The sequence below is a fragment of the Babesia bovis genome, chromosome 3 (assembly GCF_000165395.2).
Source record: "Babesia bovis T2Bo chromosome 3, whole genome shotgun sequence".
Lineage (NCBI taxonomy): Eukaryota > Apicomplexa > Aconoidasida > Piroplasmida > Babesiidae > Babesia > Babesia bovis.
In genome coordinates, this window is record NC_010575.1 from 104,350 (window position 1) to 130,747 (window position 26,398).

General features: G+C 45.2%; 7 protein-coding genes across 7 annotated transcripts; 4 read left to right on the forward strand and 3 right to left on the reverse strand.

Moving 5' to 3' along the window:
• Window positions 1–79: 79 nt before the first annotated feature.
• BBOV_III000470 (DEAD/DEAH box helicase family protein) lies at window positions 80–4,879 on the reverse strand. The gene is made up of 2 exons (XM_001611132.2): window positions 4,745–4,879; window positions 80–4,709 (listed from the first exon to the last, which is right to left on the reverse strand). Exons 1-2 carry the CDS (start codon window positions 4,835–4,837, stop codon window positions 96–98), a joined length of 4,707 nt encoding a protein of 1,568 aa, XP_001611182.2. The 5' UTR covers window positions 4,838–4,879; the 3' UTR covers window positions 80–95.
• Window positions 4,880–5,033: 154 nt separating this feature from the next.
• Window positions 5,034–7,867, forward strand: BBOV_III000480 (Ribonucleases P/MRP protein subunit POP1 family protein). The gene is made up of 4 exons (XM_051767866.1): window positions 5,034–6,652; window positions 6,687–7,558; window positions 7,596–7,760; window positions 7,799–7,867. Exons 1-4 carry the CDS (start codon window positions 5,070–5,072, stop codon window positions 7,843–7,845), a joined length of 2,667 nt encoding a protein of 888 aa, XP_051623383.1. The 5' UTR covers window positions 5,034–5,069; the 3' UTR covers window positions 7,846–7,867.
• A 565-nt stretch (window positions 7,868–8,432) lies between these two features.
• Window positions 8,433–10,268, forward strand: BBOV_III000500 (Eukaryotic translation initiation factor 3 subunit 7 (eIF-3) family protein). Its single transcript, XM_001611135.1, has one exon. It carries the CDS (start codon window positions 8,580–8,582, stop codon window positions 10,221–10,223), a length of 1,644 nt encoding a protein of 547 aa, XP_001611185.1. The 5' UTR covers window positions 8,433–8,579; the 3' UTR covers window positions 10,224–10,268.
• Window positions 10,269–10,720: 452 nt separating this feature from the next.
• BBOV_III000510 (patatin-like phospholipase family protein) lies at window positions 10,721–14,552 on the forward strand. The gene has a single exon (XM_001611136.2). It carries the CDS (start codon window positions 10,751–10,753, stop codon window positions 14,540–14,542), a length of 3,792 nt encoding a protein of 1,263 aa, XP_001611186.1. The 5' UTR covers window positions 10,721–10,750; the 3' UTR covers window positions 14,543–14,552.
• Window positions 14,542–21,636, reverse strand: BBOV_III000520 (PHD-zinc-finger like domain family protein). The gene has a single exon (XM_001611137.2). It carries the CDS (start codon window positions 21,194–21,196, stop codon window positions 14,582–14,584), a length of 6,615 nt encoding a protein of 2,204 aa, XP_001611187.1. The 5' UTR covers window positions 21,197–21,636; the 3' UTR covers window positions 14,542–14,581.
• An 84-nt stretch (window positions 21,637–21,720) lies between these two features.
• Window positions 21,721–23,458, forward strand: BBOV_III000530 (Rhomboid family protein). The gene has a single exon (XM_001611138.2). It carries the CDS (start codon window positions 21,903–21,905, stop codon window positions 23,391–23,393), a length of 1,491 nt encoding a protein of 496 aa, XP_001611188.1. The 5' UTR covers window positions 21,721–21,902; the 3' UTR covers window positions 23,394–23,458.
• Window positions 23,459–23,568: 110 nt separating this feature from the next.
• Window positions 23,569–26,056, reverse strand: BBOV_III000540 (uncharacterized protein). The gene is made up of 3 exons (XM_001611139.2): window positions 23,994–26,056; window positions 23,791–23,959; window positions 23,569–23,756 (listed from the first exon to the last, which is right to left on the reverse strand). The coding sequence occupies exons 1-3, from the start codon at window positions 26,034–26,036 to the stop codon at window positions 23,587–23,589; spliced, it is 2,382 nt and encodes a 793-aa protein (XP_001611189.1). The 5' UTR covers window positions 26,037–26,056; the 3' UTR covers window positions 23,569–23,586.
• Between the last annotated feature and the right edge of the window lie 342 nt (window positions 26,057–26,398).

Below are 26,398 nucleotides of genomic sequence, written 5' to 3' on the forward strand. Positions count from 1 at the left end.
TATTTTCTGTAAAAAGAAGTTCACATGCAACTGGCGCTGGGTTATATATACAACTAAAATATTGCACATTATATTTGAAATAGAAGTTAACTGCATTATATTAAGGAACATATGCGTTTGATTGACTTTCCTACTTTGTCCTTTGCCTTTTGGATGATTGTGAACGGTAATTGGCGATCCACTACCTCCTCTTCGTTTTCTGGAGATTTGCGTAATGCAAGTGCGGTTAACTGTGTCTTGTTAATAAATTTGCGCAGATACTTGTCGTTACGTTCCAGCAACCTCCTTGTAAGCTTATCTTGCATTAGCTTCAACTCAAGTATTTTAGCTCGAATTGGTTTCAAATCTTTGATAGGTGGGCAACGGCGATCGTCACCCTTCATGGGTGAGTGCATACTAAATTTCTTACGGCGGCGTCTTCTGTCTGTCATCGATATGATGCGTTGCTTCAGGCGTATAGCTTTGTTGTAACGTTTCATCAATTTCAACCTTCTTGTGAGTATCCGACGCCTTTTGCATATTCTCCTTCTCCTAAGGACAATTTTTTTGAGAGATCTTGCATACATTTCTTTCACAATTTCTTTGAACTGTTCCAGATACTGTCCCATATTTGCATAGTTATATGTACCTTTGATTTCTTCTTGCCTAAGTAATTTTGCCAACTTGAAGTACCCTCCTGCCTGTGTTAGGTATTTTAACCTGCCGCTACGTTGATTGTAATCTTTCTTATGTCTGCTGAGGTTAGATATTGGGAAGAAGGGCATCTTTAAGCTACGTTCAATGGCTATAGCCAGGTTGCGATCTCGTTTTTTCACTAGGCTAATTGCAAATCCCTTGGGTGCTATACTGTCATTATTAATCATTCTACCAACACGTCCAGCACGCTTTAGGTAATCCATACTGTTCAGCGGGAAGTCAAACATTATAACTGCATCTGCGTTCAAATCAAGTCCACGACTTGCTAGGTCCGTGCATACTATTATACCTTCTGAACTTCTTAGAAACTCCTTGTAATACATCCTTCGTTGCATTATTGGTATCTTACCATGCAGGCTTGTTGCTGGCAAACCCGCATCTCTGAGTATGTACTCTACGGCTCTGCAACTGCTGACACTGTTACAGAAAACCATAACTTTCCGACAGCGTCTTACATCATCGTATTTCAGCAGGTTAACAAGTTCCAGCCCTTTATCTTCTCCCTTGAGGTAGTGAAACTGATGGGTAACACCACGGTTAGGTCTATCCACCCAAGCTGTATCTACTATTTGCTCGCATTTCGTAAGTCTATCCAGATATTTATCATTTACTTCGCGTGTTGTGTTCTTTATACCTTTTAAGTTTGGTACCTTTGCCAACTCCCTTTGCACCTTTTCAAAATGCAGTAAGTATTTAGATGACGCAGCGACTTGGATAAGTTGGAACGGCTGTTTGATAAGATCCAGTACTTTTGCCACATCTGGCCAAAAACCCTCATTTAGCAATGTATCAGCTTCATCAAGCACTAGGTACTGTAGTTGATGCAGCTTTACGTGATTTTTCATTTTTAATAATCTGTCTGGTGTTGCTACAACCACATCAACTAGGCGTTTCATGTCATCCCTTTGGATACCTTTATACACGCCACCTGATATTATCTCGCTTGATATTTTGACTACATGGCCTAGTCCTTTGACTACATGTAGTATCTGGTCAGCTAATTCCCTGTTTGGTACCAATACAAGTGCCCTTGGTGCATTTGGATGGCGCAGCTTCAGTGTTTCATGTTTCTTTAGCTTCTGTATTATTGGCAACAAATACGCTAGCGTCTTACCACTAGCTGCATTAGAAGCGATTAGAATATCATTTCTGTGTTTCAATAGATGCCGTATAGCCATGGTTTGGATATCTGTTGGTATAATCTCTAAATTTCGTTGATCAACTTTGCCAATAGCATCAAGCAATGTTTTCCTTATCCATGCCACTGCAGCTTGGGCAATTTGTGGTTTCAAACCCAGTGCCTGCCAATCGTTGATATACTCCTCAAGTCCATGAGGTGAGACTCGATTTGATATACGGGTAAATTTCGGGAACTTGTCGTAGCATTGCCAAGTAAACCCACGCGTATCATCCATACGTTTAGGGAAGTTTCCATATCCATAAGACTCCTCTTCTAGTTCGCTATCTATAACACATCTGTCCTGTAGGTGGTCATAGTCCGTATTAACCTCTGGATGTGCATATAACACGAAGCTATTTTTTATTTTACTACTATCTTTAATACTTGTTGGTGCTGTAAGGGCACTGATGCTGGTATATGAATTATCTTTACCTCCTGGGTTATAGTGTATAACAGTACATTCTCCAGAGGATTCCATGTGTTCGATGACCATATTACACAATTTTTCCAGTTCGCAATCATTCATATCTTCTGGATTCTTACTTGAAAAGCTATCATTTATGAATTGTGATATGTCCATTCCATCCAATAGAGTTAGATAATGCTGGCGGTTAGACATGGCCTGACCATTGGACGTTGTAGAGTTGGTATCACACGTAACTGCAAAATCCGTATCAGTGTCCCAAGGGTCGAAATCAATATCATCTTCCGCTTCGGATTTGTTGTCCTTGTCGTATTCTGCTGTACTGTGGCCATCTTCAGTAGTATCTGCCAACATCTTTCCCAACATTTCGTTCACCTTGGTATAGACAGTGCTATCATCCACACCCTTTTCTATATTTTCCAGCAGGCTGTGACTTGTGATTTTATATACATCGTCTGGTATATCAATATCTTTATGTTTAGTTGAATTTTCGATCACACTTGTGTATAACTTCTCTAGCTCATCATCGGTCATTTTTTTAATGACTGCCGCCAGTTTATATGTGCGTATTGAATCCGTTGTTAAATCATCTTGACCCGTGCTTGGTGCTGGGATATCATAGCCTTTTAGTGATTTGTATACATCTTCATAATTAGACCTGTGCATTAGAATAGCTTCTGTTATTATCCTTGTGCGTTTGGATGACAATACAATACAATTCTTAAGCTCATTACCGACCTGAGCTTCTAATACACTGTACCTTCTACTGTCTAGGAATCTATATACTGGTTCAAGTTCTTCCAGTGTGAATACCAGCGATGCATTTTCAATTTGCTCCGATGTGTCCACTTCACTGGCACTATCCGGTGATACATTAGACCCAGTGTCTGCATCGATAATGCATCGATTATTCTTTATCTCTGTATCGTCCATTTCTATTCCCAGATCATCGTGGGCTACACTAGGATTTATACGCAGAGTGGCGATGAAACACAGTTTTGCCAATGTGTTGAACGACAGCATCGAATACTGAGCGAATTCTTGTTCGGACTTGATAGGTTTGAATTCTGGTAGTGCCATAAGCACTGCTGAAATCATTGCTGTTAGTTCATGTTTTTCATATGAAAGCATAAACTTTAACAGTTTTAGGGCACTAACACTGGGTATGTGTCCGTATATTTCTGCATTGATTTCCAGGTTTGATTTATAAATGTCTAGTAGTGTCTTGAATGCTGTTCTTACATTATCTATGGTGATGTCATCCCGTAGATGCTCTCCTTTTGGTGTCTCAAAACCTTGTTTCTTTGCTGCTTCTGCAAAAGGTGTATCGGACGGCACTCCTCTAAAGCATTCATTAAACTTATCCAAGTGTTTCTTGATGACATCGATCGATTTTTTCAATTGCGTGATATACTCAGTATCCTTAAGGTGTAACCTATCGGGTCTAGTATACTGTACCTCTCCTTTTTTTACTCGTTTCGATCTATATTCTTCTATCCATACACCTAGGGAATTCCTTTTAACTAACTGTTCATCGGTATCATTGTTACTATAGTAGTCCAGGGCTTTTAGTGTACTACTTTCTTCATTGGTTGGCGTTTGTTGTTCCTCTGCCACCGACTCATGCCCCCAAAGGACCCTTAGCATCACTGATTGAAACACTGATAGCAAAGAGCGCCTATCTAGCTGTTTTAGAGCATCTCTAGAGCGCTGTTTAACATAGTCAGTTGATAGGTAGTTTTTGTGTAGGCGTATGATGTCAATCAATTCACTACTCGTTACTTGTGACATATCAATTGCGGTTTTATGGTATTCTGCATCGTGTTTTCCCTGGTTCAGTACCCAAGGGCAGCACAGCCAATCAATAGCTCCATCTAAGAATGCAGCATGCCCCCAAAGGTACTTGTATATTTCGTGTCTTACTTTCAATGGACAAAAAAGTATAACATACGATGCTGTCAGATCAGCCGCGTACATAACTTGCAGTTCTCTATCCAATGCTACTTTTGGGTCCATACTATCGAGCATCGTAAATTTTGATTTCACTTCTCTCATGAACTCTTGTATAATGACTTTTGCGCATTCTGGCGCCGATATTTTTGAATCATCACATTGATCCACTGTATCCGCTAACTTTGGTTTCATTACATCCTGGAATGCCTCTCCAAAATAGCCTACAAAGTGGCTCATTGCTGATTCCTGCATTACAGTCGAAGGTACGCTGGCATCAAGTAACGGTCTACCTTGCCGTAACTTCTGCGCCACTTGAAATGAGAATACCGCTGACAGGTATTCATCATTGCTATGATGTTCTATTGTTTCTAGAGCTATTGTATTCAATGGAGCATTTTTTGGTAAAAAATGGACTCCACCTTGATGCTGTTTAACAGCGAGGTATGCCGTTTGTGCCTATTATCAATAGATATCCAATAAAACACACTTACTGTAGCATCATTGTAGGACTTTGATGTGATTTGCTTGCAGAAGATTGAGATGTACGCAGCTAGGAAGGTTAAAATTTTATATACCTCTCTCATTCGTGCTACGCAGGTCGCGCCTTTTATCGTATCCAGGAGCGCTAAAGCGCGTATTTTCCGGCTTACATTGTGTGTATCTAATGTGCCATTGTGTTGATTCGTTATTGCGCTTTATATCTATTGATTTGGCAGACGTTATTTCACCCTACTCCTACAAATGTGTTAGATCATATATTGCCCACTATGGGACTATAATTCCATTTTATCGCAATAATTACACCTATATATCACCATGGCGTCGGTGTCTGATAAAAAGGGTGGCACTGAGCCCTTTGGTGGCGCTAACCCTGGCGATGCCAGTGTATTGGAGGTGGTTAACGTAAAGAAATTTCTGGAATCTCGATGTTTCGAGATTGAGGAATTGATATCGCATGTCAAACGTAGTGACAAGCAGGATCGTGTATTTCAACGTTTACCATTTGTTCTTCGTCGTCGTGCAACATCGCATAATCCTTTTCGTGTCCCTAAGAAGTTGCGTTTGCATCTTGCTCGTGAGATGGTGCGTAGCATGCCCAAATGTTCTAAGCGGTTACGTAAGGATGTTCGTCGTCGTTTAAACCGTTTGGAGGAGTACCGTCGTCGTTGTGAGCGTAACCAATGGCTTGAGACTCACTTGTATCATGCCAAAAGGTTCAAGATGGCTACTATTTGGGGTTACCGTATAGCTTTTCGTTCTTCTCAGAAGTGTAGACGTCGTTGCATTCGTGCTTGTAAGCGTCGTTGTGTAATCCATGATTTATCTTATGTTCGTGCTGTCGGTGTTTCTGGTAAACTATCTGTTTTACGTGATGCTTTCCGTTTAATTTTTTCCGATTCGGCTTTTATGTTTCAAGAACGATTATTATCTGGTGAATATAGATCCACGGCATATGCCTACTCCTGTAGAGATACTGGATATCATATGATATGTCCCACCAGCTTCATTTGGATACAGCATGATGGAGTTGCATCAGCTTCGGATGCTACTCGTGAGATCTGGTTTTTCGTTCACCCTTCATCTATTAATGAGTTTATGGATACTGTCAAGCAGAGTAGTGATCAGTTAACCTGCTATAAGGTGAAAGACCTCTGCACTTTCGAGGTCATTGGTCCATTATCTGCCTTGCTGTTGCGTAGTGTTCTTAAGCTAGATCCAGGTATATCTACGGGTAACTCTCTTTGGAAGCGTTTAAATCCCTATGATATTGATATTCCTCCTTGCTACGTATTACCCTTGAGTGTTGAGACTTCCGTGATATACGGTAACAGGCGTCCTGATTTAAAACTTAGTGGCATGAACTTCCAGGAGGATAGATCACATAGCTTCACTTTGGATCACGTTTTGTTGGCTGAGCGTATGCATCTTCCAAACTACGATCTTTCGGGTAATTTCGAACTACTGACAAAGGTGAACATTCCTCGCCTCCGTCGGCGCAATTACGCCCATAAGGTATCTCAGCTATTGTCGTCACTTGCTGTTACTCCTGCTGGGAAATCTATGTCTAGTGATGATAAAGTTGAGAGTAATATAGCGAGTGTGCTCCAGTCCAATGATTCATCTTCCGATGCAACATCGCAAACTCCAACGACAGAAAGTGGCACTAAAACTGTCCCTATATGGCTAGTTCGTCGCGGTGACTCTTTATCTGGTTTTGACGTCATTATTCCTGCTGGTACCATTGCACGTCGACTTTGGGTTCTTTTGAATCGTTATGGCGGCTTGGGTATTGGTCTTGCAGAGCGTGAGATGGTATATGCTGAATATGGTCAATGTTCCTTTCCTCAGGACTATCCCGATACTCCTGCAGGTCATATTCTTTGGAAATCTTCTGCTGCGTAGGTTTTGTTATTGGCTGTATATATTATCCAGAGACTCTATAAACAAGTACCTTTCAACTCCTGCCAACAAGCGTCCAAATTATCGGTATATGGGTAACGACAGGCCATTCCATTTACCGATATTAACTAGTGCAGAGAATCCGTCTTGTGATACCAATGCTGTGGACAATGATCGTGATATCCATCCTAGAGCTGGCTGGAAGAGTACTTCCTGCCGTAGTTCTACCAGTGCTGACGACCCTAGATTTTTGAAAAACCTTCCTGCTGAATGGGTTCCTCGTGCTTTCGTCGGTCGTACTGGTGGTAACTATCTGCGATCCAAGTACTTGCTTATGAGTTGTGTTACTGCAGGTATCCACAAGGTATACCCTGAACTGGAGCCATTCCAGGTAATTCGTGCGACACGTCTTCCATTTACAGCTTCAAACGGCCGGTTACGCAGTTTAATCGCTAGAAACTTGGACCCAGCTTCACTCAGTTCAATATCGCCTGGGAACAATATGTCGTTATCATGTATTGTTCATCTCCCATGCCGTGGTTCATTGCATGTAAGGGATCGATTGTACATCCCTTCTAAGGATGACTTAGAGTCATGCCCAGGATTCTTATCTGCCATATTTCGAGGACAATTAGGGACTTGCTTGTCCCGATGGATTACGTCAGCCAATGTTAAAGGTGCCAGTACCAATAATGGTCCTAACTTGAGCAAAACGGTTTCACGTGATATTCGTTTACTTGAGCCCGGCCACGAGGAGTACAAGCTTTCTAATTTGAAGCATCTGTTTGGCTGCAATGGCAAGTGTAAGCGTGTGAATCCCATTGATGCCATTCATGGCATGAGTGAGCTTGAGACACGCTGGCATCCTAATATTCGTAGGTGTTTTGGCTCAGTGACATCAGTGGGTAAGTATACATGTAGCTATGTACCAAATCGATGCAGGCTACACTCGTAAAGGCATCTGTGTAATTCAGCTACCTGGTTTTCTAGAAATACTACGTATGACATTGACCGTTTGTGACCTTATTCTACCACCAAATATACCATTGGACCAAATACATCTGTTTGTATGGATCAGGAGCATTCATAGCCGTGTTTATATTCCGGGTAGGTGGAATAACCCTATTCTAAACATTCCTCCGCAGGCATCATTTCCCTTGCGGTGAGCGACGGTTTAGCAAGCACTGGTTAACACCAGTCTCACATCTCAGAAAACTATTTAATGTTTTTGTTTCTATATCAACTAGGGGCTAATTGAGTTCATATCCATGATTCGTGGAACTACTAAGTGTTATCATATATTACATGAAGTATGGACACATTAGTTTCCACGTAATAATGTAAACGAATACGACCGTAGTACACCGCATAAGATTACATAACACCCATTTTGTGTTATGACATTGCTATTTGGTTGGAATCCGTTAAAATCACAACTTTGGGTATCTATCTAATGCCGTGTCTTAAATGGTACTTTACATAGTTGTTATTCTAGGGTACTGGCAATATAATGTAGCCACTAAATCATTTATTGCGGTTTTATAGGTAATCAATGCTGGGTTATCAGTTTGTTATTGGACATCTTTGTGTAGCGTATATTGGTTATGTACATAGTAGATCCTCTAATAATGCAACGTTGTATTTTCTATCTATACTGTAGTATAGACATGATAGGTTATTATTATAGTACTGTTATGTTTATTTTCTTGTGACCCTACATGACGCGACCACACATCTGATGCGTCTTTTGCCATTATCTTATTTATACGTTGGTTGTAAACTGGACCAAAATCGCCTTTAAAATACTTAGGTCGATATTTAGTTATCCACTTTATATGGTTAATTCCCATTACGTTCTTTGGGTGATATTGTGTTACTCTATTGCTTGAATCGTTAAGTTCTTGTTACTTCCTTTGTTTTATCAAGATGACTCGTCTACGTATAGTGACTAATTTGAATGCTTCTGGTTGGGGTCCTGATGAATCTGATGATCAGACTGTTGTATCGTCTCTTGGTAGTTTAAGCAAGCTTCCACTGGAGCCTCGTTTGAAATTTGACCGACAGCTTCGCGTTTGTGATTTTACCTATTTTACTTATCAGAAGAATATTCGTGATGCTGGTCGTTACGGTCGTCAGCCCGTTCCGGTTGTTGTGGACGAGGAGATGCAATTTCAGACAGTTGACGGTCGTTCATTAATGAAGGCTAAGAATATGCAACATTACCGTCGTAAGGCTGTTCCTAAGCAGACTACTCAAGCTTTTAACCAGAAGCAGATGGAAGAGGAGGCTATGATAATGTCGGCCAAGCAGAAGCACCCTGAGATGCGCAAGCAGCGTATGATGCATTCTCGTGGCAATCGTCCCACTGCTCGTCACCACACATTCAATGAGTGGAGCATTGAACCATCTCACAGTTGGCATCTGCTATCTGACATTCCATTTAGTCAGTTGTCTAAGGTTGACCTTCCGGGTAAGGTCGTTGGTACAGATGTAACTTGGCGTGGTAAATTGGGTGTCTACGACAAGCGCATGGACCACATTTCTGCCAAGTCTGAGGTTCCACTTCAGAATCTGAATGATCAATTCGATTATTACTGGACTTCCACTAATGACGACGACTGCATAATGGACTATTTGTTGTCTACTCAGCGTCAGGAGTCTGCCGACGCTGGTGATCACATTATTTTGGGTGCTACTGACCAGATTCTTGCCGTTTTGATGACTGCCGCTCGTTCTAAGTACAGTTGGCATTTGAATGTGACTAAGATTGACAACAAGATCATTATTGACAAGGCCAACGGATCGATTATTGACATGCTGACTGTGAATGAAACATCTCCGGAGCCACCTCTGCCAGATGCTGAGATTAAGATAAACCGTCCTCCAGCACTGGGTTATGAGGCTGTTAAGGTTAACCAATGTTTACGTCAACAGGTTCTTGTTTCAGGTCAATTTAGTGATGAGTTTGAGCTTCCTCCATTTGTTGAGGAGGGTGACAACCCATCTACCATGGCTTATCGTTACCGTACTTTTATGGTTCCTGGTGACAACCATGGCCACGGGTGGTCTCGCGTTCCAATTCACGTGATCACTCGTGGTGAGGTTCACGCTCGTATTCCTGGTGTTTCCAATGGTGGTTACACTTATGTCTGTGCTTTGAACGAGCTTCCTCACAAGACTCAGAAGTCCTGGCGCATTCAGATTGAGACTCAGAAGGGTGCTCTTTTGGCGAATGAGATGCGTAACAACACTGCTAAGATGCAGCGTTTTGCGGCTTGTGCTATTATTAGTGGTTGTGACACATTGAAATTGGCGTATGTTTCAAGGCGTAGTCCTGGTGACGCGGAGCATCACTCGATCATCGGCATACACACTTACACTACGGAGAATTTGGCTGTTCAGATGGGTTTGAATATGCGCAACGCATGGGCTGTGGTTCGTCATATTTGCGCCTTGATTATGGACCGTCCTGATGGTCAGTACATCCTTGTGAAGGACCCCTTGAAGGCTAACATTCGTTTTTACGCTGCTCCTGAGGAGGAAGATGTGGAATACCCGTCTAAAGAATGATTGTGTATTACCCCTTTGGACTTGCGTTCAATTTTATTGATCTCTATATATACCGTATGTATCATTACAAGTAACCCTAGGTTTTAGATTAACTATGTGGCATTTATTTTATAATAATAGCTTATATTAATTCCTTTTTCTTCATAGTATATTCTGTTGTAGATATATGGCAACATGCTTCTGCTGCCTGTGGTGCCGCACTATGGTAATTTGGTTCATTCTTATTAGGGCAACATTTTGCCAATTGTAGATCTATACATTCCATGTGTAACTGTTTACAGTTCACAATAGTTTCGATGTGTCGCTGTGCTGTGGAGGCAAGGCGTCACCTAGGCTTTGTATCGCGTGACTAATATATACAGAGCACGATTTGATAACTTCTAATCGCTAGTTTTCCTATTCTTTGTATATATTAGTAGGGAATTTTTTAGGTTACTGTTGGTGGTTTATTCCGCTGCCTTCAAGTTTCCTTGCGGATGTTTTTCTTGTAGCGCGGTAGCGCCCCCTTTGCTGATGCAACGATATCTATGTGGACTTTTTGGTCAACCAAGTGGTTTGTCCTGTCCCTGACCTTATTTGGTATGTGGATCAGATGGCAGCCGCTTCAGGGTTCTTTGCTATATCCTTGTTTCGTTGTAGCTACTGAGCACCATGGCGCTGCTTCTTTTGTAACGTCTCGCCAGCATTTCCGTCGTACGTCTTTGAAGGAGGGTGTTACTTCTGTTTCACCGTTAGAGTACAATTACAATCGTGGGCGTCGTCATACTATTGGTGGTAACGTTGAATCAGAGGACATTAGTTTCCGTGACTTTGCTACTGCAGAGTTGGACTTACCTATTCTTGAGGAAGTTTACCAGCCATCATTCAAGGATCTATTGATTCCCGACAATGAGGATATAGTCATTCACATAAGTGAGCTGCTTTTGCAGTTCAGTGCTTTGACAGACTCTCCGAAGCGTTATGTTGCTGTTAATGCACTTCGTCTTTTGGTTCAGAATCGTCCCGAGTGTCTTAAGACTTTGAAGGATATGAATGGCGTCAATGCTTTGGTTGACTTGCTTCAGCGTCGTTACCAGAGCGGTATATGGAACCGTATTAGTGGTTACATTCGTTCTAGGTCTTCTATGATTACTTATCCTATTAAGCTGATGGAGGCTAACATATTGGTCATCTTGCTGGAGGCCGTTAAGCGTGATGCCGAGCTTCGTCAGGTGATATCTCAGAACAAGTCTTTGATGAGCCACTTATGTAACCTGTTTGTATTTGGTGATAAGCACACTGAGGCTCCCACTTCTCCTGTACAAGGTCCAGCTCCTCAGGAAACGGCTTCTCTCCAGGACGTAAAGGTTTCGGAGAGTACCAGTACGTCTTCTGGTAGCTGTGCATCTTACAATGGCAACTCGAATGCTAAGGTGGCTCCTCCCAGCCCTCCATCTCATACATCCTCCATTTCGCGTGAATCTGCTAATGCGGATGCTGTGAATGCTTGGACTACAAAGTCATTGATTCGTCAACTTATTGCTAATATGGATGTTACCAATGATGAAGATACTAGGAATCAGCTTAACAAGATGCGCTCCACTCCTGGTGCTGACAAGAATGCGATTACTGAATTAAAGAACATTGTGATTCGTGCTGCTGCTGACACCAGGGCGCGTGCTAATGCTGCAGCTTCCGGGTCTAGTGGTGCACCGTCTACTTCTCCCGATGCTAAGGATAACCAGTCACCTGGTGCCGTTAGTCCATCAGCCACTGAAGGTAATCAAGAAGTGTCTAAGCCTGTGGTTACTACCGCGACTCCCTCTAAACCCGACGGTCCTTTCGCTGCTTTTGCTAAGCTTGTTGATCATAAGCACTATGGTATTAACCGCGGCGGCAAATCTGCAAAGGTTGAAAAGAAGGTTGACAATGGCCCCCGTCTTTTGTGGATTCCATATTGTATATCGAAGACGGAGAATTTGCAAGATGCAATTCGCCGCAACCTGCGCATAAGCCTGGGTGATCACGTGGCCTCCAATATTGTAGTTGATGGACTCAATGACTTGACTCTGGAAAGATCGGGTAAAATCCACCCTGATTTGGTTTACGGTATGTTATTGTTATGCCGTCCATCTCCTGCTTCCGGTATAAACAGTTGTTTGCCAACCATTTCTTTTTCCAGTGACAGTCGCCGCAAAGTACCCATTGAACGTGACCATGGTGCATACATGGTCGTATCAAACTTGGAATTGGTCGAGTCCAAGTACCTCAACGGTCTTATGTTGGTTAAGAAACTATTAAATCAGCTTAGCATTGCTACCCGTTTGGTTGAGATCGACGACATCTTAAAGGAGCTTTGGACCTTAATTGGTGCTAAGAACAAGGACATGTTGGATTTTCTGTACGAGCACTTTGACTTGAAGTACCTTGCCAAGCTCATTGTTATTGCTGACAAGTACGCTCAGATTGGTGACCTTGCAGCTAAAGATAAGGACAGCGACCCGTTGAAAAGTCTAAAGGAAACAATGACTACTATTTCGGATTTCTTTGAAAAAACCTTTGACAAGGCCACCAACATAAACTGGAAGGACCTTTTCCAGTCTCCTTTCGCTAAGAAAGATGAATATGAAACTGGAAGTCTGACCAACATTAAGAATCACGAGACAACCGATGTGAAGCTAACAAACCATAAGTACAAATTAGCGCTAGAGGCCATAGAGAATGGCAATGTATCTAGGAGCATTCAAACTACTATTTGTGGTATGTTGATAGACATGGTCTACTTCGACGGTGTGCGTACTTTGGCTGCCATCCGCAGGTGTGACGAGTTGGTTGCATCTCTGAAAGCCATGCGCAACAAGTTGCCCAAGCCTATGAAGATAGCCGATGTTTTAGGTGGCGAGGACAAGCGATATGTCCCGGTGATTGATCGCCTCGGTGTAGTTTCTAAGACTAAGCTCATTCGCAACCCTGCTAGATACAAGGATGCGCGTTACATGGAAGAGTTGGCTCATCATCAAATTGACGACTACGGTACTGTATTAGTTTCCGTGGGTGACTGGACGAAGAAGGCATGGAGTCGTCAGCCTGTGGTTCCAAGTAATGTCATTGGTCCATTCTTCAACGGCAACAAGTTGTTGAATATGATTGGTGAGCACGAGCAGAACCGTTTCAAGAACCGTGGTCTTCGTGTTCTATCCATAGATGGCGGTGGTTCCAAGGGTGTGATTGTGCTTGAAATTCTTTTAGACCTTGAAAAAAGACTAGGCCGTCCATTATACGAGGTATTCGACGTCATTGTCGGTAATTCGTGTGGTGGTATCATCGGTGCCTTCTTGGCACTTGAGAAGTCGCGTGTTACAGACGTACAACGTTACTTTGACGCCATGCTTGGCGATGTGTTTAAGAAGGAAGGTTATGGTTCCAAGGGGAAGCGTTTGTTCACTCACCTCGCCTATTACAATGAGCAGACGTTATATGACGCGTTGACGGCGGCTTTTGGCAATTTGGAGTTGATTGACTATTCTGTTGACCCTGATGCTCCCAAGTTCTGTTGTCTTTCCGTCCAATTGGACATTTATCCATTCAAGCCTGTTTTGTGGCGCAGTTACAACTACCCACCCAACGCAGAGTCTAAGAAGAACAGTCCTAGGATAATTGACGGAACATTTGCGGTTAAGACTCCCGATGCTTTGCGTGCTACTTCTGCTGCTCCTACATATTTCCCTATGATGGAGATTAATGGAGCTTTGTATGCTGATGGCGCTTTGTATGCCAACAACCCTAGTGCAATTGCTGTTATTGAATCGAAGTTGTTGTATCCTGACGTGCCCATTGACTTGTTGGTGAGCATTAGTAACGGTGACTGGAACGACATGTTTTCCCTAGATGCAGCTACGGCAGCTGCTGCTGGCATTGATATCGCACCTTCCGACACCGAATCAAAGGATAACAATACTACCGAGCGTGTACCTCCATTAGACAAGATTTACAACGACATTGTTTTACGTTCTGGTATGACTTGTCCTCGGGCCACTCAGAAAACTGTGGGTCTCGATAAGCTGTTAAAGCACATTATCTTCTCGGCTACTAATACTGAGATGGTGCACTTGTCTCTTCATGCTGTGATGGGTGATCACTACGTCCGTATAAACCCGTCCATGCCACTGGTTGAGCTGGACGTCGTGGTTCCTGAAGTGTTGCAGGACCTCAAGGACCGCACTAAGGAGTTCTTGAAACAAGAGGACACCATCGAAGTGATGGACCGTATTGCCAAGGTATTGTCATCTAAAACAAGTCCCGAGCAGGCCAAAGGGCCCGCGGAGGACAACGATAAGTAAAACCCAAACTTTAGAGAACTGTTGTTAATGAATTGACAGCTATTTGGTATTAAGTGCGCGTTGGCGTGAGCACGCCAAGCAGAACCAGTTGGGTGAATTGGCGTCCACGTGCCCGTCAGCCCACAGACCAGCGCATACGAGGTGGAACCAGCGTTCGCAACCGTCACAACCAATCCAGTGCAAATCGTCACCGGGTAAGCCCGGGCTGCGCTCGAAGTATATAGAGAAGCAGACGGGGCAAAAGAACTCACCAGAGTCCAGTTGACCGGAATGACAGTACGTGAGTATATCTTCCATGGGCATTTTCTGCCTATTGTCGAAATTCGAGCCGTCAAGTGACTTCGGTTTGCGTCCGCGCTTACTACCGTGTATGGGCTTCAGCTGGCCAGCCTTTATTAAATATATGATAGTGCGTATTTCCTTCTTGTCCCTGCGGCCAGTGACTAGATTCACACCGTTGTAAGCAGTCCAATTCAAAGCCTGTATCAATCGGTCACGTGCAGTAGTCTCGGGCAGCATGGCATATTCAGTCATGGGCTGCCCGAAGGTTACCTTAGAAAGCACTAGACCTAGGCTCATGTAGTTAACATTGCCGAGCAAACTCATGGTATTGCCGAGGTTGTTCAAGTGGAACGAGGTAGCATTAGGCGGTATCTTGGGCCGCTTGACACTCGCTAATCCAGCTACTGGAGGCCTAGCTAAAGCGGGCCTTGTTAAACTTTCATTGCGCATCTTGTTTGGCACGCAATGCTTAGATAGATAGACACCTCCATAGAACGTTGCCAAATGACTACGCGTAGCAACTAGCAGGTCGTATAGATGTGGTGACGCCACCATAAACTTGCGCTCGAGTTGACTCATGCGCATCATACCTAGGAACGTATGACGCAAGCAGTATGCACGTCGTGAAGTAGCATTGAGCCCGTCAGGCTTCCTACCCATGTCAGCCTTGCAACCCAACCATGCGCCACAGGATGCATGGAATTTAACGCTACAGTAGTTATGCGAACATGACATCATAGCTCCACACGCCATGCCACAGTAGTGGCATGGATGGTCCATCGAGGTCTTTGGGAACTTCCGCAAAGAGGGGGTCACCACCTTGGAATACGTTAACCAGTCTAGGCAAATCAGGTGTACATAGGCGTATCCGCCGTACTCCGAGGTCCAATTCAAATAATACGATAAACTCTCCCTGCTAATGGGTACCATGATCCCATCAAAGCGCGAGCACAATGCACAGCACAGTAGTGGCAAATTAGTATCAAGCTCCAAATCTTCGCACCGAATGCATAGAAATGTGGACTTGGCATTTCCAGACGTTGGTTCTGGTGATCCAGCTGGTGCCTTGGGGACTCGAGAGCTTGATCCATTCGGGCCAGGGCTGTCCTTGCACCTGGAAGGTGACACCAGGGCAACCCCGAAAGGCCCGTTCTTTACCGATGGGCTCTTGAGCATTGGTGCCGTCTTGACTGTGTTGGGACCACTACCAATCGCGTTCCTGTTGAAAACCGGTGTCAGTGTTTTAGACCCGGGGCCGTTATAGACCGGTGCGCACATACTAGGCACGGACCCGCACATGGGCATCATCACCTGCTTGATAGGAGTTGTGTGTGTCTCCGGGGCGTTAGGGTTCCGCATAGGCAACGGGCTGCCAACATGAGGAAGTGGCATCATCCGCCTCACCGGGCTCGAGGTGTCCGGGCACATTCTGTTCATATTCGGCGCCACCATGGGCCCAAGTGGTGGTCCACCGCCCATTGGTGTGATGACGCCCATACCAGGTGGTTCCACCAACTGGTTCCTGGCCAACAGTGGCATTGACACCACGGGGGAACGGCCAGGGGCCGTATTATCAGGCTCCACTATGGGTTGCAGACTCCTTGATTTGGGTGGGCTTATACCGGGGTATAAGGGCTGCGACAGTAATGTAGCAGCGGACATGTACAAATCCGCCGTTCCGTGTTCCGTTGGTATGGCACTAGCCACTGCATTCGCTTTCGCACGCACACGAGCTGACTTCAACTGCGATAAACAGTCATCGCATGCCCTGGCATTGCATCCACGGCATGTCTTGTAATGCTGCGCGTAGTTCACACGCTTGCGAGAGGTGCCAACATCCTCGTCAGCATCCGTTTCAATCACTTTGAATTCCATGCAACCGGAACATATAACGTAGCCACGGACCAACTCGATTCCTGGGGATGAGATATCAGACTGTTGCTTAGGTCCCAGTATCTTCGTGATGGCCATGGGCAGCACCCCTGGCTCCAAACGCATAAATACTGTATTGTTCAGTGTTTTTAGCACGTCCAATACCTTATTCCGGCATTCCTGGCGAAGATCTAAGGTATCGTGTGCACCTCGAGATGTATTGGCGTAATTGGGTGACATTTGCGTTAAAGAGGCAAAAAGGTCATTGGCAGAGGTGGTACCAATTTCACAATTCCGTCTAGCGTCATCGATCCACTGTATAGTCTTCATGTGCTCAATCATGTCATCGAATATCCCATAAATCTCGGCATCGTTCCTATTCTTGAAGTACAGAATGTTAAGTAGCCTGGTGAGCCCGATTAGTGCCGAACGGTATCCTTTCACAACAGTCTCTGTTATGAGCCTCTGGCCACCGATAAAGTCCTCTGATATGTACGATAGCATTTTTTCGTCAACCAAACGTGACGCCGCGCAAAGATCGGTTAAAATGATGGGAGGTATGCCCTCAATGATCACTGGGTTCTCACTGGGCTTGCGCTCGCATAAGGCCTCGCAAGCGCGTCTTGCGGCATTGTAATCTGGGAACAGATAACTACCGACGTGGTGCGCGGTGGGACACTTGTCGTCATAGACCAGCTTGTAATGCGTCGCCTCGTCGTCGTCACTGTTACCCATCCCACACCAAACGCAATTTGCTTTATCCAGTTGTGTGATCCTGCATGTTGTAACAGCTTTCCTTGGAGTTCCCTTGGGTACAGCCGGCGTGTCCGCTGACTTTGCTTTCACAGGCTCTTTCACCTCCGTAGGCTTCGTGTTGCACTGCCGTCGAGGCCTTAGGACACGAGGAGGGGTTGTAAGCTCTAACCTGTAGTTGCGCCTCTTCCGTATACCCCTTACGGGAGTACCTGAATCGTCATGATTTGGCGTCGCCTCATCTGTGGTCACCTCCACGGACCCATCCGCACTTGAAGGGATACTTTCAAGATCCCTCGTGGGAGTACAGACTTCACCTGGTAGTGTACCATCTGGATCTTGCTTATCCAAGGACTTGGGAGACATAGCTTCTTGGGGAGAATCGTGATTTTCCAGGACATTGCCAGGATTCTTGCAAACTGACTCAAATTTACCCGTATTATCGCGTGGTTGTGAACGACCTTCAGGCTTCTTGGGTGCTTTTGACCTAAGGTCTTCCTGTGACTCAGTAATCTTGTCAGCCGTGCGCGAGTTTAACGAGTCGCCATACATGGGCAGTGCAAACAGCGAGCGTTGCTTAAGACCCATCACATGCTCAATTGCCGATGCGATGACCCTGTAGTTGGGGTCTAGCAGGTGGGTAACAAACACATCGTCCTTGGGGTTAACGTAGTCCAGGCTGGTTTCATGGCCACTGAGTTTCTTGAAATTCTTGTACTGTATCTTGGTCTGGAGCTTGCGCAAAAGTACGGTGGGCGCAAGCCCGGATGCATGCTGAGGGCATAGTATATCCGGTCTGCCACCCTGATCCCATGTAAACAAGCAGTTAGAGGATGACGCCGCACAGGTAACGTGGAACGCCTTGCAGCAGCTGCCGTGGGAGCACTGCACAATGGCAGTGCTCAAATGGTGGCACACAAGGCAACGGAGGGCCTTGACCTTGGGTACGAAGGACTCAAAGTCCACATGCTGCGGTGTAATAGTGCAGTCCATGGAAATGGCACAGCGCACGTGCGCCCAAGTACCCGGCTTGGAAGTACGCTTCATGGGACCGCCACCAGGGTAGTACGCATCGAAACCGCAGAGAATGCATACAGGCAACTTCACGTTAACGAAGAAGTTGCGTGCCATGCGGACTGAGATCACTAACTTCTTCAAGCCGTTCTTGCAGTTAAAGCTGTACATGTCCTCGGGATTTATGTCTTCATCGGCGTGACGCACCTCCGGGTTACTGGTGATGGAGCTAGAACTGGCCAGCTGGGCTAAACGCTCACTTTTGAATTCGGCAGGCTTACGACCCCGTTTCTGTGGTACAGCCTTCTGACGCTGGAATGCACGATCCTGGTTAATCGCGTGGTGAGTATTTTCCTCTTCCTTGGGCATGTACATGAATAGCTTCAGCATACCATCCAAGTTGCCATCAGTCATGTACCTCACCAGGTTTTCATCAAAAATATCACGGGCAATCTCCAGTTGGGCCTGGGTCATACCCTTGAACGACCAAAATTGAGTTATTGTGCGACCCAGGAGATCCATCTCAAAGCCGCTAAGATCATAGTCAAATGGCGATTGTATATCCTCACCGGGGAGGGTTATTGCCACGGTAGTGGGTATGTTACCATAGTCCATCAGTGCACCGAACGTTAACTTGCGACTGCGCAGGCATTCAATCTTAGGCTGCTTCTTAGGGTCGTTTGGCACAGATTCATTGCGCTTGTCGTCGGCAGGGTCGTTAGGTACCTTTTCAGTGGGCGGATTGCTTGGTAAGAGATGAACCGACAATGGTGTCCTGCGATACAACGTGCATAGGTCAATGCGCTCTATAGGGCTGTCGTACCTAAATCCGACTATATACGGCAAACGAGCTTCCTCCAGAGGCTGGGACACGTCAGCGATAGGACTGCCACTCAACATATCAAGCATTTGTTTGTTACGTGGCCCGGCAGCTATGCGAATGGCCTTAAGAGCCATGTTCTCGTCTAGGAAGGCCAACTGGTCCAACAGGAATAAACATGACGGGCATATCCACTCATCCTCATCGATATTAGGTTCATCATCCTCTTTGGTATGCAACAGCTTGTGCCGCCGCACATTCTGGCGTATAGTCTCGGACATGGTGCCAGGAGTGAACCCTAGGCAGCAGTAGTGCATGGGTATGTAACAACAATCACAAAATAAAATTGGATCGTCATCCCAATCCTCGTCACTGCCACAAACACTGCACAATGCATGGTCAGTCCACTGTACGGGCAAGGTAGAACTCTTGGAACACGTTATACGGATGCGCAACACGTCTATGCTCTGGCGCTGGGTACTATAGTTGTAGCGATTATCCATCATCTTGTTGTTGTACTGCTCAATGTAACTGCTGACCATCTGGGACTCGATATCAGACCAATAATCGAAATTAGGCTTCTTCTCGGCCTCCACTCGCTCGATAATAGAGCTAAAGGCGACGTCAATCTCCTCAAGCGTTGTCACATACTCCCGAATTACTGCCGTAATATCGTCGTCAGTGGAGCGCTTTAGTGGTACCAGGGAATCAGCAATGGCATTGTAGGGATTGAGGTAAGACTGCATGCCCATATCACTGCGTGCCTTGTATATGTCCAGCTTGTTGAATACCAACTCGAAGCGATTATAGATGGACCCATGGTTGCTGAAACACACCCCGGGTATGTTGTTGCCCTGGTCACCAGTCATACACAACGGGCACGACACCTTTGGCATGCCCAAACAACGCTTACATATTTGCCCTGCCTTAGCCTCCACAAAGGTGAACAGCTTCGGGCTGTAGTCAATAGTGCATTGAGGCAGCACTTCCGTGAACCCGAGACTGCACAACATGGGAGCACGACTGGCACGAGTGCTCAGGTCAAAGTCATTGTGGCTCTCCCACACAGGGTCAACCACAGGACCTCTTATATCCTCCAACAATGGACTGGACTTCTCATAAAATGGCGATATGTCACGGCCAGTCTTGAAAATTGGCTGGAATACACGCGACCATACAGGGGATGGTCCATGAAGAATCTCGGGAATGTGGTCAGGGTTTAAAATATCTGTAAGCATACCAGTCTTGTATCCAGGCTTCCTTGGTGCGTCTGGGTCAGTCTCACGACCAGGTTCCTCGGGACAGTAGATCAGAAGCCTTATACCATCAGGTGCCTGTGATGGCAAAATCATGGGCAGACGTAACTTGCTATCGTGCTTGGCACTGACCACTGGGTTGTAATACAGATCGTCGTCAACAGTACCCGGAGTCTGAGTACGAGACAAGTAAAATGAACGGTCTTCAGCGTATGATGGATGATCCCCAGTAACAATACCCGTAGCAAATGGTAGTCTAGATGGTATAGCATTGGTACCATGAGGAGTCATTATCATGCTCTTGTTCTTCACACCGATAGAAACCGAAATAATGCCATTCTCCTCTGGACAAGACCCATCCTGGGTAGCACCAGGACCTGGATTCTTAACATTGTTGGAAGCACCCGATTTGCCACTGGAGTGCGTCTTCGAACTCTTTTTACTACGAGCAGCACCGGAATGTCCAGAAGATGCGCCGTCAATAGTGTTTAGAAGCTTACGAGACTCCCGCGCGATATAGCGGCAGTGCCAGGCGTGGTTACGCAAACACAGGAGTAAAGTAGGGTTGGGGCTACTGAAGTACTGACGTTCAGTATCTATCCAAAAACGGTCCTCCTCCTGAGAAGTATCCCGACTGATTGCCGAATCTTGATCCATCGCTAATACGAAGCATCGTAGGCCAAAAGCCTAATCAACACAGTCTTGGGCCATAAACGGCAAGCAACACCAATATTACAGCCAATGTGCTAGATAAACAGAAATAATGTAATATAAACAAAGTTAAGATAAAATAGAGCCAAAAAGACTTATATCGTGAAGAACAACGGCCTACAGTAGACCTTGAACTTACGTCCGGCCCAAAACAGCCAAACAAGAATTTAACACAAGGTAACTACACTCAACAGCTAGATAATATGTTAAATACGCTCAGCGTGTACTGACCACAGCGTCAATCCGGAGCCTGTGGGATGGTCTGCGCCGCAAATCGACACAGAAGCCCATCTCGCGTTACCAAGGTCTTAATAGGAAATAACTCCAAGTATAAATATATTATAATCACGGCCACGCACGCTTAACGGCCCGCGTGAACGCATGTTAGGACGCTCACCGTTGGGTAGAGAGGGCCCCGCCCGCGCGACGACCTCACCGGGGAGTTGACTGGGTAACAAGCTAGCATAGACAGCTCCCAACTAATATCTTACACATACAAATGGGCGATTCATAGCCGTATACCGGCGATGGCTGCGTTATCTTGGATAACTACGCCTACACATCGGCAACAACATGCCAAAGTAGTTATACACCTGAAGGCCAAACAACCACTTACCAAGGCGGGATCCATGACACCTTAATCGCACGCCATATGTGCAAATGCTGCGCTGTGGTACCATCACAGCACGTAAATGTCTCCAGGAAGCAATACACGATGCTGATGTTTGTCTTCTTTTACATGTGCATATTTGCAACGAGTGAAGTGGTCTCCTTACATCCTACGGCCGTGGTACATTTAAAAGTCGATGCTGTAAACGCAAAGACAGTTCCCGTATATCGTAAACGCTCTGTGAAATGGCAGAATCCTACATGTGCGGAATCACCGTGTTATGGACAACGTCTCTTGACGTTTATTCGCCCAAAGACACTGATACGGGCTCCGCAACAGGTAGAACATGCTTCTAGGTATGAAACTGCACCATTATATTCTAGCAGTGGCATTCGGAGCTATGCCAGATGTGATCTCCAGGGTAGCCCGACCGCTTTGGCAGCAACAGGCAACACTCTTGCAGTAGCCTCCGTAGCATCGCAAATCAACTATCTGCGCGATTGGGTGTCTGCCAAGAGTAATGCCGTTTCACGCGCATTGCAAAATGCGCGCAAGACTGTACCCAAACCGGGTATATACCTATATCGCACCTGCAATGACATCATGGTAAAGACTGAACGTTACTGCAGGACACTGGTCACGAAGCTACATGGACTCTATCTCAAGGCAGTTACACTTAAACTCAAGGATCTTATAAGCTTTGGGAAGGACCCAGTGCTAAATATAGTAAGGGTGGTAGCCATGGTCTATGCGCTTGACTGGTGGACCGGTTTGACCAATATCAAATACAACTTTGATCTCAGCCCTTTTGACGTATTCATGAAGGGGCAATATTACCGCCTGTTTACATCATTATTCCTCCACAATGGAGTTGTGCACCTACTGCAAAATATAAGGTCACTATGGGCCATAGGCTACGAGGCTGCAGATCTACTGGGACCCAGGCGCATGCTAACAATCTATCTCGTATCTGGCTTGGTGGCGAACTACATCAGCTACGTGTACTACTTTGCGTACAAAAATGCAGTACCAGCACACGTCTTCAATGCCACGCAGGTGGCTGTCAAAGGATTGGGGCAGATGGGCATGTCCACTCATCACCTAGTGGAGAAGGTAGTTGACCGTATTCGTGCCAAGCAGGGTGCACTGTCCCTACCTTTGTTCATGGCATCATACCTCAACGATACTATCTTCCACACAGTGGATACATATCTAGCGCCATTAATACCAATGCTAAACCGCAGGCAGGCATTGCCTGACTGTCGTGATGTCAACTGCGCAGTGCAGCAGTACATCAAAAGAAAGTGCTCGCGTTACAGGGCCTGTGGCGCATCCGCAGCGATTTATGGACTCATGGGAGCTGTATGCGCATATTACGCGCGATTCGGGTCAGCAAGTGACAGAAGAAGGGTAACGGAGATCATCACCAGCGCCATAGGGCAAAATATAGTAGCGCTATTCGGAGCCAAAGTAGATCACGTGTCGCACCTCGCAGGGTTCCTTACAGGAATGTGCCTCACCATGGCTTTTTAGCACATAAAAGAGTAATTGTGCTTAGCCGTATGTATTGGTATTGTAACAGATTATTAAATATCACATACATGGCTTTTGGGGAGATAACGTATCTTTAAACTGAACTAAAATCGCAGTGTAAAGTATCCAACAGATCCCGATGTACTAAACAAGGGTTAAAATAGACCCATGGCATTTAGATTAATACGAGATGTTAACCGATACGCTGCTGGATACAGCGGCATAACTTGCATAAACGATTCAAATCACGCTGACTGTACAACGATTTCGAATCCTCAAGCACCGAAAAGTCGTGCCTAAACACAGCAATAAATGACACAAACTTGGAATAGTACACAAAGTCACAAGCGCCATTACCCAGACCTATATGATATGCATAACATACGGAATGAATTACCTGATGAGCATTTTAGTAACGCATCCTCCATACGCAGCACAAAGGATGTAACACTGCTCAGTATGTCCTCAGATGGCTGGTAGTTCAGTAATTCGACGTAGTCCAAAAATATATCGGGGACTGTAGTGAAGTACAAATCGAGCACAAGGCACATCAAGGTCCGGTGTAACTGTAACAAGTGATTATATTCCGTGATAACATACCCGTGGTGGCATTATAGCCTCTGATAAAGATGATATCTGAGTTAACATAGTGATCACGTCATCGCCGAAATCAGAAGACTGGTGGTTTAACCCATTCAAAACGCGACTGACCACCTTGTGTAACACCTGCTGGATAAAGGCAACCAGTTGAGTGAGTAGGTAGTCCTCTAGCTTCCTGAAGTGGACGTATAAAGCACAAGTGTGGAAGTGCGATTTCAGCGAATCAACGATAAATCCAGAGTCTACGTCGCCACAGCGTGGTAGCGATAACTGATTACCCAAGGAATGTATGAATTGTGGTACCAAAACGGAAGCACCGGAAAGCAGGCATACATTGGAAAGCAGTACCATGAAGTTGCGTAAAGGATTATTCAAAGCACCCAAAGACTTCATGTCCTCGTCACCACTCAATGTCTTGGAAATGTCCAAAACAAATTGCTTGAAGCTGTCCTGGGTGCACATCAAGTAGGTTACCAGTACCGATTGTAACAGTGATGAGTAGCGTTGGAACAACTCAGTGACCATATGCCGAGATACTATCCCAGGAGGTAACTTAGCCGCAGCAATGTAAAGCAATGCCATGGGCTGAGCGGATATAATGAACAATAGAGCCGATAGAGTGTATAGGTTATTGGATACAGCACAGGATTGTATATAGGTGTCCCAGTTAATGGCCACTAACAACTGCCTCAAGTCAACGCCAAGCAAGTCACTCGCCAAAACTTTGACCAAAACGGAAGTCAGGCCTTGTAAGTCCACACGACGTAAGTGCCCGTCCTGCGATATGGCGCCGTCAGATACCGATACAAGCTTGCTGTAGTCCTCAGTGCACTGGGAACGAGCGCATAAACGAGTGAATGACAAAACATGCTCCTCCCAGCGAGATGTCATACACCCGAAAAAATGTAATCCCCAAATGCTACTAGTAGAAGCGCCAATCCCGCAGTTAGTGATCAGTTCATCAGACAAAACGCGGAACTCATCAATGATAGCTACAGACGGATGCTCAAGCTCCCAACAACTGTAGCAAGTATCACATAAGCGTGATATCAAGGTACAGACCAACATGTCAATGTATGGCGCGTCTAGTGATTTGAATGAAGTCAATTCATTAGAAGCAGTGTTACCGTCAGAATTAGCTGCACCCGAGCCGCCGTAGTGACGTAACAAGTCACAAAGCACGGAGTTAACCCTGCTGATGCGATATGCAACACCGGTTACCATGGCCCTAGCATCGCTGTAATTGTCTATGGACACAACAGATACAGGCCTTGACCTATCCAGTAAACGAAAGCAATGGTCATGAATAAAAGATAGAGGACTAGATTCACTGTTGTAGCCGCCATTAACAGAGAACTTCACACCAGTGTACCGGCGAGCACAATGCTCCACGAAGCGTAAATAAGTATCCCACATGCCAACAAGCGATATTGCATCCGTTAATTCAACGTAACTTAAAGGTACCTGTCCTGAATTTAAATGGATAGTAACACAGCCATCCTGGACATGACCATTGTCCGCAAAAGATAACCAACGCTGACCTACAAATAATACCACCTTTACCAACAAACGATAACGTTGCAAATACATCCAACGTAGCCGGTGCAGTACCTGAGCAGACTCCTCATTAACAGATACGCTGTCTACACTGGATTCATGAACTACCTGCTGATACAATGCCCTGTAATCCGTATCGACAGAAGATGGGCTCCCAGAAGGTAAAGACCTCTCATTAAAGCGAATTGCCTCAATCTCAGAATATAGAAAGTCGCCAAACGCTACAGGTAACATACGTCGCATCTCGGAGAAACACTTGCCACGTATAGAGGCGCAAGTAGCCTGGAAACCAGATTCGTTAACTACATCACTACATAAAGATACAGTATCCTGATAGCATCGAGCTAACAAACAAGATGCCTCGCGAAGCTCTAGGCGACATACATGCCATTCTATACGCTCGTAAGACTGAACTAACCCAGAAACGGCATCTATAGCATTATCAAGTTCAACCAAACGAGGAGTCTCGTACGCGGCTGACGCCATGGTGTACAACTAATGTCGCTTCTATTGAGAGTGACATAAAAAGTGAATAGGACTAACGCGCAACCATAGGAGCACTAGGGTTACAAGAATCAAACAATGTAGTGACATAACTGGGATTATACAGAACCAAGCAGCTATAATAGAACTGATGTGTAAAGGTATACGTCCAAATGTATGTACCAATTAGAAACTGTATGGACAGTAGTACCAATGACATGTTACCGCCACAAAAAGGATTGAGTATCCACACTCTGAAATCATAACTATAAAATATAACTACTTTGCAACCGATATGTATTTGTATAAGGCTAGAGATAGATGAAACAGTGGTAGGGACCTTGCCACATGTTTGGAAAGTAAGT